The 12,747-nt window shown below is 33.9% G+C and overlaps 2 protein-coding genes across 7 annotated transcripts in view; one reads left to right on the top strand and one right to left on the bottom strand.

The window, feature by feature from the left end:
* The window catches only part of slc49a4 (solute carrier family 49 member 4), a 56,120-nt gene extending 55,069 nt beyond the window's left edge, over window positions 1–1,051 (bottom strand). Inside the window, exon 1 of the mRNA XM_048193526.1 lies at window positions 606–1,051. Within this exon, the coding sequence (XP_048049483.1) occupies window positions 606–903 (298 nt within the window). The 5' untranslated portion in view covers window positions 904–1,051. The remainder of the gene's footprint in view (window positions 1–605) is intronic.
* A 31-nt stretch (window positions 1,052–1,082) lies between these two features.
* hspbap1 (hspb associated protein 1) lies at window positions 1,083–12,741 on the top strand. 6 transcript variants are annotated; one of them, XM_048193529.1, is made up of 8 exons: window positions 1,083–1,223; window positions 1,567–1,748; window positions 2,900–3,084; window positions 4,072–4,208; window positions 5,687–5,858; window positions 9,523–9,606; window positions 10,729–10,839; window positions 12,211–12,741. In XM_048193529.1, exons 2-8 carry the CDS (start codon window positions 1,568–1,570, stop codon window positions 12,688–12,690), a joined length of 1,350 nt encoding a protein of 449 aa, XP_048049486.1. In that variant the 5' UTR covers window positions 1,083–1,223; window position 1,567; the 3' UTR covers window positions 12,691–12,741. The 6 variants fall into 6 exon arrangements, with proteins under 6 accessions (XP_048049486.1, XP_048049487.1, XP_048049489.1 ...); XM_048193530.1 differs by having other exon boundaries at window positions 1,096–1,234; XM_048193532.1 differs by having other exon boundaries at window positions 1,136–1,270; window positions 4,107–4,204.
* Window positions 12,742–12,747: the final 6 nt, after the last annotated feature.

Genomic DNA, 12,747 nt, shown 5'->3' with positions numbered 1-12,747 from the left:
TTTGTGGCCTAACATGTGATGAACTACCTTTTAAAGTTTATCATTTTTATTTCACAGGAGGTAATGAGTCCTTCTGTGTGGTGTGGTGTGGTGTTCAGCTGTTAACCTACATAAAGCATGGTTTAAAACATAATAATTTGCAACATTATTACTTTTAGTACTTTAGTTAGTACTTTAAGTTACACATCAGGCCACATCAATAGAAGTCAGTATAAGATATTCAAAAGGTACATGGCTTCAACATATTTGTCAAAAAAAAAAAAAAAAAAAAACACATAAAGAGGACAGTTGCATAAAACGATTAAGAGTCAAAGCGGACAACTCTCTGTAGTGGACAACAAGCATAAAAGAGATAAACAATTGCACAGACATCTCAATTTTGTTAAAACATTCATTTGTACGTACATTACACATTTAAATTATGAAATTGGCTTTGGTTATTTACTAAAACACCGTAATATGTAAATCATCAGTTATGTGGAATTAGTGATCCCTCACAATAAATAAATCGGTCTAAATACTGCCACATATTTTTATCTGTAATCATTTTTTTGTATTTACAGAAACTGTTGCCATGGCACTAGACTAAAAGCAAAACAACTCACCTTTCTTATCCATCAACCACATAAACAGCAGCCAGGGCAGGTAGCCCACTGGACCCCACAGCACAAGCACCGCGATATCTGTCGACGAGAACTCGAACACATGTTTGGCTGAGTTCTGGATCGGGCCCCAGGTGTTCCACACAATTCCTTGCATAAAACCCAACAATGAAAACATGGTGAGAACAAACCATCGTCTCCCATACACCCTGCTGAACACAGGCTGTGTGGTGTTTGTCGCCGGCTGGGCTGGAACCAGCAAAGGTTCCCTTTCCCCTTCGGTGCTTTCTACGGCACCCATTGAACAGACGTGGTATCACGTTTTAAAATGTCTATATACTATTCAGCAACGTCTATAACATGACACATTAAAAACTAGGGCAGTCACGCAATTGTCAGCTGCCCATCGAAACAAAAACAACCGATGACACTCTCAGCGGCGCTCCAAACTTTAATGCGCATGCGCTGCGTCGAGACGGAATTGACGTACCGTGTGAAACTGAACGTCTTTGTTCTCCATGTTGGATCATGTACTATATTAACTAAAAGCAGTCTTGAGCTCTTCTATGGAGCCAACATGGCCGTCGTTTCGTTTCCCATGTGTTGTGAGGAAACACAGTGGTACGTCTCACGTGAGTTTTGTTTACTAGCTGGAAAAGGGAATTTAGGTGAGCTTACATGTGTGTAGATGCAAAAATGTAACTATTATGCAGATTCTGCACATGCAGTGGCTATGTGTTTTTACATTTAAATATGAACATGTCAGTTGTCACCATATTAGCTGCCAAGGTTTGACTTAGAAATGGTTCAATAGGAATCAATCACTTAGTAAGTGATTGTGATATATGTTCATCGGAGTGGTTTAAAGTTAAACCCCTACATTTATCTAAAAGATTACTGAATATGTGTTGTATAAGACCAAATCTACTTATCCTAATCATTCTCATCTTATGCTTTTCTGTAGAATGGCTTCGAAACCCTTCACCCCAGAAGAGGCGAGGAGGATTGTCCAGTTTCTACAGAAACCTGCTGTGTTCCTGAACATGACCAAAGACTGGCCAGCATTACAATGGACTGTGGAGCACCTGTCAACTTGCCTTACAGAGAGGGTACGGTTCCGTATTGGGAAAAGGAATGAGGATATGGGTAAGCCACAAACATTAAAAGCAAGATAATAAGAGTGAAATTAAGTTGTCCATTTTTAAGCATAATCAGGACATTAATTTATCTAAATTTAAATGACAAGTAGGTTTGTAAGAAGAAGGTTGGACCTAAACTCAGGAAGGTAGATTTCCAGGAACAGGTACCCCAAGCACCATTATAATGTTGTCTAGTTACTTGCGAAGAGACATCACCTGTGTAATATCCTATGTCTTTCTCAAGAGTATTCTTCCCCTTTGTTTTAACTATCTAAATTAGGTGAGGTAGACAACTGTCTTGAGAAATGACACACTATGTCACCTGTGTTCAGTAGTGTTATTGCACAATAATAAATTAAAAATGCTCGCCTTTCATTTTGGAGAAATTAAAATGTTTGAGTTATGTGTTATGTTGTTATTGACAGGAATAAAGTAACTGTGGGACAATTTTCAGGTGTAACAGAAACTAAATGTGAAAAATGTCCCTTGAGAGTGTAAATAATTTATAAAGGTGGTGTAAATGGCTTCTTTTTTTTTTTTTTTTTTTAGAATACTTTATTAGTAACATACTCCATGTACACTGCAATGTCAACATAAAACACATTTGTTTCTGTAAGAAGATGCACTCTGTCCTAAGGTGCAGTTTAACAGACTTTATTTGAAGAAAACTTTAATTTGAGGTTAATTTGTGGATTTGAAAAACAGTAATAGTGAGCCTGCAGAACCTTATGGCAACAATGGAGGCTTTGCCATTACAGGTGTAAATGTCTTCTGGCAAATAGTTATGGCAAACCAATGGCGACGATGGACAATCCATCAGAGCTGTTAGACTTTTTACTGAAGTGAAATGTAAATATGGGAAGTGAACATGAAATGTCAAGCAGTGGCAGACTATATAGTGTGACGATACTAGTTCTAAAACTATTTTCAGCAACAATTTTCAGTTCAGATCAAATCAAGCAAACTGATAATATGAAAAGTAAACCATTTCAATATTTAAGTTGCCTCTTACCAAATACAGTTAATTTGCCTAAAATAATTTTACATTATCAAAGGCTTTTCCAGTTTGTGAATTTTGAATAAACCCACTTGGAAAGTCTCTGTGGTCTCTTTCTCTGATAATTCATTAATTACTTTGTTTCACTTTGTTTGCACCAGCTCCTCTTTTTGAAACCGAGTGCTCCTACATTGAAGCAACTGTTAAAGAGTTTCTGTCCTGGACTCTCAATGAGGGTGAATCACTTGTTGGGCCATTTTCTAACTACCACTGCAAGGAATTCTGGGCTTATGCTGATTACAAGTACATTGCCCAGCTTTTTCAGGACAAACCTGCCATCTTTCAGGTAAACCTTGTGAATTCCCCTTCCATTGTTTTACTTAAAAAAAAGAAAGAAAAGGCAATCAGTTTGTATTCATATCTAACTAATACTATATTATTACGATTATTATGTGATATATTGTATTATAATATATATTCTTATAATTGATTAAATTCTACATTTTGCCATCACAAATTTTAGAGTGTTTAAAGTTGCTAAATTGAGCTCCATTTAAATAAAATAATGAACAAGACACTACTCTTTTCATTTTCTCTCGCCATCAATCATGCTCTCAGACCTCATCAAGCACCATATTAACCCATTTGCCTTTTTCCGCATGCCGGTTATGCTCAAGAGCAACCAATTTTTCATGAAGTGTCGCTCTACAGCACACAGGGCACATCAATGACATCAGCTTTGATCAATAAACACAGTCGAATATTCATTAGTATGTATTGCCTTGTCTCCCGAGGATGCTTACCTTTATTTTACGAGCTCTCTGAAAATGTTTATTAGCCTAGAGTTGTTACAACATCTCATGAAAATTTATCACAACACTAGGAATAACAGATATGAAGAGCAATTAATCAGTGCTTGCTGTTTTACTGTTTCAGTAAAACATATCCTATGGCACATCAGTGTCATTCTGTAGACATTTAATGATATTTTTGCCAATTTATTTTGTTTTGTTTTCCCCAGCCAAGGGAACAATAACCTAATGTTCGTTTCTAGCTTTCAGTTTTTGTAAATCATAATAAATGCTTATGAGGTGCCAATATTCTCCCTGCCAGCTAGGGCACCGGGAACAGACATGGGCCTCTCTTAAATGATGAATAGGGTAGTTTAGACATTGCTGAGGGCTTGATTACATACCATCTCATTTACAGTCCTCTGGACATGGTAATGGTTTCATTATCTCCCGTCAAGGGCAGCATCTTTGAGTGTTTCTTGTTGGTTATATTGAAAAGAAATAGTTTTTTGCTCTTGTAAACACAAACATTATAACTGCAGGATGTGGTGTGGTCTGACTTTGGCTTTCCCGGCAGAGATGGACGAGACAGCACACTTTGGATTGGCACACAGGGTGCCAACACTCCATGTCACCTCGACTCTTATGGTTGCAATCTTGTCTTCCAAATCCAAGGCAGGTAAGAACCAAGGTCAGACATTACCCAGGATATGAGGCAAAAATGCCACCAAAAGTGACAAACAGGCCTGACATATTTGCTGAGGTTTGCTAAGATTATTCATTTTCAGTCAGTTATTTTAGTATTACTTATATACTATTATTGTATTCATTAATATTTTGAATTTGCTTTTATTTTTATATTGTCAGTTTTCATTTTCACTTTTGTCATTTTTATTAGTTTTGATTTTTAAAATATCTATTTAGCTTTAATATCTAGTATTTCAACTTAAACTTATTTCAGTTAGTTGATAAGGCAGCATTTCAATAATTTCATTCCCATTTAAAATTTATATTTTATTTCAGCATTATTTCAATTAACAAATATGATTTTTAATAGTTGTAGTTGTAGTGTTAGTTTACCCTGCAAAGACATCCAGTCCATTCTGTGTAAAAGCCAGTCAGAGAATCTTAGATTTAAACTTTTATTAATTAATTTTATTTATTTATTTATTTATTGCAATTTACCGTCACAGAGATGGGTGTGATTTCTCATGACGTCTATCTTAGCAATATCTGTCATGTATTTGACATGTTAGAAACAATATGCCCTCTTAAAGGCCCCTGAAAATCAATTATAGGGACTGAATGTCACCATTTAATAAAAGAGAACCCATAACACTACTATTTTATTGTATTTTTCTGCACTTGTATAACCCCTTCTGATTTTCTGGTTTGACTTGAAATGAAACTAGTTTTTGATGTCCAGCTGTCGATAGACCCCTGAACGAGATAAGCCTCAGGCAAAACTGCCAATTTGGCTTATTCTATGAACATGGTTTAGAAGAACACCATGCGATTTCTTCAAATATTGACAAGAGCCCTATCGCGTCTTATGTTAGGGTTCCTGATCCAATCCTGAGCTGTTGAAAGAAAGCCATTTTTCTTCTACATTCAAAAGAGCGAGTGATAAACGGAAAGTGCAGTGATGTGAACAGCTATTGAGATATGTTATTTGCTCCACTGAGAGAGGCGAATCTGACAATGAAGAACCTCTTCCTCCATCTTATCTCTCTGTGGAGCTTGTCTTGTCTCTGTAATTGCTTATTGAGACTCCTCATGTCAAGATGGCCTGCCACAGAAACCACAGTATTGTATAATACCTCATAACACTATGAGAAAGCTAGCTAATCCGTATTCATTCTCATTAATCTCAATGGCAGTTGCTTCAATAAATACGCAACCTGCATGCTGAAAATATTTCCTCTAGAAACTGATGTCTTAACAATGCTGAAAGCTTTCTCATTAATCTCAGTCGCAGTTGTTTGGCTAGTGCAGCTGTGACGTGAAAGGAAACATATAGGGAAAATATAATCTATGTCACGCTTCAAAAAATCTGGCTGTGGTGAAACCTTCTATAATATAATGAAATATTTGTGATTGATATGTTATTTGAGCACAAAACCTCATGGTATCTCAGTAAAGTCATTCTTTCACCAGGAAACGATGGCATCTCTTCCCTCCCGATGACACACCCTGCCTCTACCCAACACGTATCCCGTACGAGGAGTCCAGCGTGTTCAGTCAGGTCAGCGTGGTCCATCCAGACCTGAAAAAATTCCCAGAATTCAGAAGAGCTCAAGTCCACACCGTTACTCTGCAGCCCGGTCAGGTAGGCCTGTGTGAAATTTTTTTAATACACTTCCTGTCAAAATTTTGGACACATCAAGTAATTCTTTATTATTATGATCTACATTTTAGAATAGTATAAAATAACATAAATGTGAAGTATCTGATGCATCCTATGATGACATCCTAAAAATAATAAAAACACATGGCAAGATATCTAAAACTTAATGCAAAATTAGAACTGTATAAATATAAAAAATAATAAATATAAAAATTAAAAGCTAATTATAAAATATTAATAAATAATATCACGGTATATAAATGAAATTAGTACAACAGTACTATATTCACTGAGTGCCAAAAAAAAAAAAAAAAAAAAAAATCAATGCCAGTCTGTTCAATGACCACTAATTTTGCCACATTAGAACAGTATTAAAAAAAACAGAAATGGGAAATATGCTTTTTAAACACTATTAAAGAAGTTCTGGGCATTTGTTGGCTGCCTTTCCTTTACCATTCATCCATTAAAATTACTAATATTTTTAATATTATATTATTAAATTATTACAATAATTATAATTAATTAGTGTTAATAAATTATTTCATTAAAATGATTAAATTAAATTATTTTATCACAAATTATATTGCCTACAAAGCTAATTTCAAATGTGTTGTCTTAAGTTGTATGCAAGCAAAAGAGGGGTTGTTAATCTCAGATATTACATAGGAAATCTAGTGTACAGTTGTGCAATTCAGTCAAGATTTGTCCATAAATTACCATCAAGTGATGTCATGGATGGTACGTTTCCAAAACATTCAATATAACATTCCCTGAGTGTCTTTTTGGATCTTGTAACACAACAGTTGGTCTCCTATGTGTGCATTTTAGCAATGCGTAGATGAATCAGACAGCAGCAGAATAAAGCTGTGTGCATGTTTGGTAGCACATCCCCCTCCTTCAGTTTCCAGCAGTGTGTGTGAAACCTCTCTGATCAAGCTCTTTGAGAGGCGAGACGGTGGCAAGGCAATTAGCGGCGGTCCAACACAGCGAGCGTACTCTCTGGGAGCACTCACACTTTTCACAGCATACTAATGAAGACGAGAGACACAAACTTCCATTCTCTGAGAGAGCTAACACTGCTCCACTGCCTCTCGCTGCAAATACAGGAGGGGGAAAATCACCAAAAGTATTTACAATATACCTTGTGTTCTGGAATGTTCTAGGTGAAAAATGTTTTTTTTTTTTAATCCTCTGATTCATGTGTCCGCTACAGTGGACGGATCATTTTTAATTATTCAGGATCTGATTTACATTCAGTTCACCATAGGGGATTACATTTTACACTTACTCATAAGCCTATTATACATATTTATGACAACATAAGTTGAACATGGCAACGAAAATGGTGCAGCAAGCACTATTGGATTATTTACTGTTATCTTGAATTGTGAAGGAAAGATGTTTATACAACTTTCAATTATATTCTTATGCTACAGTCATAGGAAAACAGTGTTTTTATTGTTAACTGAAAATAAGTGTTTCCATTAACTGAAATAAAGCTGAAATATAATATAAACGTTTGATGAAAAAAAATTAAATGAAAATTAGAAGTGTTGTCTTGGCAACAAACTGAAATAAAATAAATAAGTTGAAGTTGACGTTCAATAATTATTAAAACTAAAACTGAAATAATAAAAAAAAAAAAATATAATATTTTTTTTAATTTTTTTTTATTATTTGTCGAAAAGCATTTAATATTATTAAAATGAAAATTGAAATATAAAAATAAAAAGCTAATTTGAAATATTGATAAATGCTATTTATCTCGTCTAATTTTCTTTTTTGAATTGCCATGTCAATCTGTTTTATGACCACTAATTCTGTGTTTGTGTTTTCTTTTTCATGGATCTGTTTCTGACATTTAGCTTAATATTTGTTTACTCCTTTGTTATTATCATAAAGAGTTTGCTTAGATGGAAAAAGCACTGTATGTGAAAATCAATTGACCTCATCTAGTCCTATAAATATTGCTTGGATATTGATTTTTTTTTTTTTTTTTTTTTTTTTTTTTTATGAGCCAAATGATGTGATGTTATATAGAGCACAGCTGCCACCTTGTGGTAAATGGTATTTCAATAAGCACTTTACATCTGTTGTACATACAGTGTACAGAGTTGGGTCCAAAACTCTGAGATCAAATGTAATATATATATATATATATATATATATATATATATATATATATATATATATATATATATATATATTACTCCAGTCTTCAGTGTCACATGATCCTTCAGAAATCATTCTAATATGCTGATTTGCTGCTCAATAAACATTTATGATTATTTTCAATGTTGAAAACAGTTGTGTACTTTTTTTTCAGGATTCCTTGATGAATAGAAAGTACAAAAGAACAGCATTTATCTGAAATACAGAGCTTCTGTAGCATTATACACTACCGTTCAAAAGTTTGGGGTCAGTAAGAATTTTTATTTTTATTTTTTTGAAAAGAAATTAAAGAAATGAATACTTTTATTCAGCAAGGATGCATTAAATCAATCAAAAGTGGCAGTAAAGACATTTATAATGTTACAAAAGATTAGATTTCAGATAAACACTGTTCTTTTGAACTTTCTATTCATCAAATAATCCTGAAAAAAAATATTGTACACAAATATTTTGTACAATTGTACACATTAAATGTTTATTGAGCAGCAGATCAGCATATTAGAATGATTTCTGAAGGATCATGTGACACTGAAGACTGGAGTAATGATGGTGAAAATTCAGCTTTGCATCACAGGAATAAATTACTTTGTGAAATATATTCAAATAGAAAACAGTTATTTTGAATTGTAATAATATTTCACAATATTACTGTTTTTTACTGTATTTTTAATTAAATAAATGTAGCCTTGGTGAGCAGACGAAACTTCTTTTAAAAACATTAAAAATCTTAGTGGTTCCAAACTTTTGAACTGTACTGTATATATATGTATATAAAATATATATATATATCTCACAGCCATGCTGATATATACTGTATATAATAAGGTTTACACATTTTTTTATAGTTCATGCCACTTGAGTGCTGCTGTCATTAAAGCAAAGGAGAAACAAATAAAATACTAAGACCATCTGAAAAAAACCATATTGAATCTCTACATAATATATGGCAAATAGAATGGAATGAGTGTATATATAACAAACTTCATGAGGTGAATCCAGTCATAAATCAAGGAATTAATCATTGTTATTATTTTGAAAATAGACATGACTAGGTTGTGTACACAAGATGTCGAATTGGACATTCAAGACTCACTCATTCATATTTATTGAAAGGAGAAGAGAAACCGGTTTGTGACTTGTGTAAGAATATCTTAAGTCTAAAACATATTTTATATTTTAAATTGAATTATAAATAAATAATGTATAAAAATGATATTGTAATGATAATGGCCATGAATATAGCCATTGTTGCTAATATGGTGTTAAATCATGAATAAATAAATAAATATTGGCATCTAAAATTTGACATTTCACTCAAATTGTTATGCTAATAATATGTAATAAAAAAACTAATATATATATATATGGTCTCAGAGTTTTTGCACCCTATTGTTTGTTCATTTAAGTCAGATCATTGTTTGACATGTTATGAATATCTTCTGAGTTTTGACTGACTGCTGTTGTCTTCCATCAGGTTCTGTTTGTCCCCAGACACTGGTGGCACTATGTGGAGTCTGTGGATCCTGTGACTGTCAGTGTGAACTCCTGGATTGAGCTAGTAGGACACTTTTGCCTTTTTGGCTCTGCTGATTTATTTATATTGTGAATTCAATTCAAGTTTATTTGTATAGCTCTTTTCACAATGCATATTATTTCAAAGCAGTTCACAATGCTTGTTTCTGTGTTAAAATTTAGGAATAACATTCTGTTATCAGCAAGTGATGAGTGTATCAATGTAACATCCATATGGCAGTAATATACAGCTATAATATAGTACGTTATGTGGTTAGCTAACTTTGTATATTCAGTTAAGAAGACACAACACATTAAATTAAAATAAATAAAAAAACTTGTGCTTGTAATGATACAAGATTAATATTACAATACAAGGTATATATTGTATGTTGATCCAGAGTTGTTGTCACCTGAAATCATCGCAAACAGGGAACCAAAAGAGAAGAATTAGCGTAGCTGCTGTTCATAGCATTTTGAGGCAAAATATGATTGTTGTATTTGGTACTATTTCATCATTGGTACGATATAATTGAAGTACAAGTTTATGTGAAGTATTATGTGTAGTATTATGTGTATGTTTGGCTAAAGAGATGTCTTCAATCTAGATTTAAACAGAGTGTCTGAGCCCTTAACATTATCAGGAAGGCTTTTCCAGTGTTCCAGCCAAATGTGAAAAAGCTCTACCTCATTTAGTAAACACTGATATCCTTGGTACTATCAAAAGTCTAGAGCTTTGTGATTTTATAATTGACAGAACTTAATAGTTTGCCAGTGCAGAGATTGGGGTGATATGATCATATTTCCTTGACCTGGTTAGAACTCACTGGACTAACTGTAGCTTATTTTTTGAGGATGCAAGAAAACCACATAGTGCAGTCTTGAGGTAACATGTTTGGCAAATTGGCTAGAACACTGTTTTTGAAACATGGGAAATATGATTTTCAAAAGACAAGCTGCCCAGGTCTTAAATTGTAGAGGATGAGAGCTATCCAATTTGCTGTTTACTGTAAATGTTCCCATAATGCATAGCAAACCCGACTGCTCAAACTATCTGGATGGTTTGATTGCTCAAGATGACTCTTTTCCATGTGTACTTCTGTCAGATGTTTAGGAAAAAGTTGTATATTTAAGCATCTGATGTGGTTTCTCTTTTTTTCTGCCATAGGACATGGACGATGAGGCCAGAGTAGGAGAAGCGCTCACTAAGACCATTGTGTGTGCCCTGAAAAGCGTTCCCAGCTTAGACAACAATGACCACTGGCTCAATCCTACTGAGGTATTCAGTACATACGGCACAGTGCATAAGAGACAAGATTTATTGAATAACTGGCCTGAAATCTCAGTAAAGCAGTGAAAGTTCTGCAAAACCAAGTTTCACACCAAACCCCATGTAGTTGTTCAAAGAATGTTTCTGTAATTTAATAAGATGATAAATGCAATGTATAATCTTTTGTTCTACAGAGGGCGCCTGTGATCAGTTCATTATTTGCATAGTCAAAAAATAACATGGACATCAATGTCTATCAATGTATCAATGTCTTTTGTTCAACATCTTGATTTTAGATTAAAAAGTTAATGAATATACCATAATTTTTGTTTTTGAAAGAAATTAATACATTTATTCCACAAGGATGCATTAAAAATGACAGTAAATACATTTATAATGTTACAAAAGATCTTTATTTCAAATAAATGCTTTAAAGCACTAAGAAATATACACCAAATCAGCATATTAGAATGATTTCTGAAGGATCATGTGACACTGAAGACTGGAGTAATGATGCTGAAAATTCATCTTTTCCATCAAAGGAATAAACTACATCTTAAAATATATTAAAATTGAAAAGTTAATTTAAATTGTAATAATATTTCACAATATTTTTAGTGTATTTTTCATAAATACTGTAAATGTTGCCTTGGTGAGCTTAAGAGATTTTTTTAAAAACAATACAAAATCTTACCAGCCCCAAAATTTTAAGAGTACATTTTTGGTGAACTGGTTGCCATTTCGTTTTAATATTTTTAAAATAAAGTATAAATATTCCATGTAGTTTCTTAGTTGATCTGAGCTCAGAAAATGTGAATCTATAATAAGGATAATATAGAAATATTAGGTTTATAAACAAGTTTTGATAGAGTAGAGTATGTTAGACATTTAAAAAATTATGTGTTTGGCACCGATAGCCTAGTGGTTAGTGCGCCGACATATGGCGCAAATGCGTTCACGGCGATCCGAGTTCAATTCCCGTCCTTTGCCAGTCCTGCCCCCCCTCTCTCTGCCCAATGCTTTCCTGTCTGCTCTCTAATGTCCTCTCTGAATAGAGGCACAAAAAGCCCATAAATATAACTAAAAAAAAAATGATCTGGTTCTGGAATTTGGTTTTTAAATGAATAATAGCTTATGGGAATATTTATGTCATGAATAATGATGTCATATTATTTATACATGCAATTTCAAACCCATATGCTGTTATTTTAAAAGGAGACATTTTAAAGCATCTCTGCAGGACAGAATGACAGCTACATGATTTGTAGCTTTGTGTGAGAAATAAGTTGCTAATGGGTTTAAAAGGATAAATGTGACAGAATTTAATTTTTTTTTAATGATACTGCTTAACTGCACAGTTTATCTTTTTGTGTATCTTAGGATAGAGTGTCTTCTCATGATGAAAACATGCAGTATTTGAACCTAGCGGTAAAGGCCTGTATGGACAAGAGGAAAGACGATACTGAAGGCTGGTCTTTGCTTGCAGGCCAACCTAGAGCAGAGGCGGGAAAACGTGACTCCAGTGGACTGTTAAAGAGTCCAGCATCTCCTTTTGTTGTTCCCTTCGGACCTCATCTCATTCCTGTTATTTTGGCTCAGAAACCCGAATGCAACTGCCCAAAGGACAAATCTTGTTTCAAGTCCAATGACCCCTCACAGACAAAACAGAGAAGTGACGATGAATTTTGTCAGAGATCTGGTCAGCATGCACAACAGGAAGCAGGAAGCCCAGGAACCTCAGAAGAAGGTGCTGGTATGCACATATCCACCAATGACATGCTAGAGTTCCTGGTACACCCTGATGTCATCACTCTAGTTACAAGGCTAATCATGTGCCGACAAAGAGAACTTCAGTCTTAATTTGTACCGGATGAACAGTACTTTTATAAATAAAAGATCCTATGCTGATTATTTTTT

Source organism: Megalobrama amblycephala, linkage group LG6, assembly GCF_018812025.1.
Source record: "Megalobrama amblycephala isolate DHTTF-2021 linkage group LG6, ASM1881202v1, whole genome shotgun sequence".
Classification (NCBI taxonomy): Eukaryota; Metazoa; Chordata; class Actinopteri; order Cypriniformes; family Xenocyprididae; genus Megalobrama; species Megalobrama amblycephala.
The sequence above is the reverse complement of the archived record's forward strand: the minus strand, read 5'-3'. Positions and strand labels throughout refer to the sequence as shown.

Bases quoted from the DNA above. Each gene is read 5' to 3' on its own strand.
- hspbap1 (XM_048193529.1), top strand. From the start codon at position 1,568: ATGGCTTCGAAACCCTTCACCCCAGAAGAGGCGAGGAGGATTGTCCAG. The intron at 5,859-9,522 runs GTAGGCCTGTGT...GTCTTCCATCAG, and splicing joins TTACTCTGCAGCCCGGTCAG to GTTCTGTTTGTCCCCAGACA. The intron at 9,607-10,728 runs GTAGGACACTTT...TTTCTGCCATAG, and splicing joins TGAACTCCTGGATTGAGCTA to GACATGGACGATGAGGCCAG.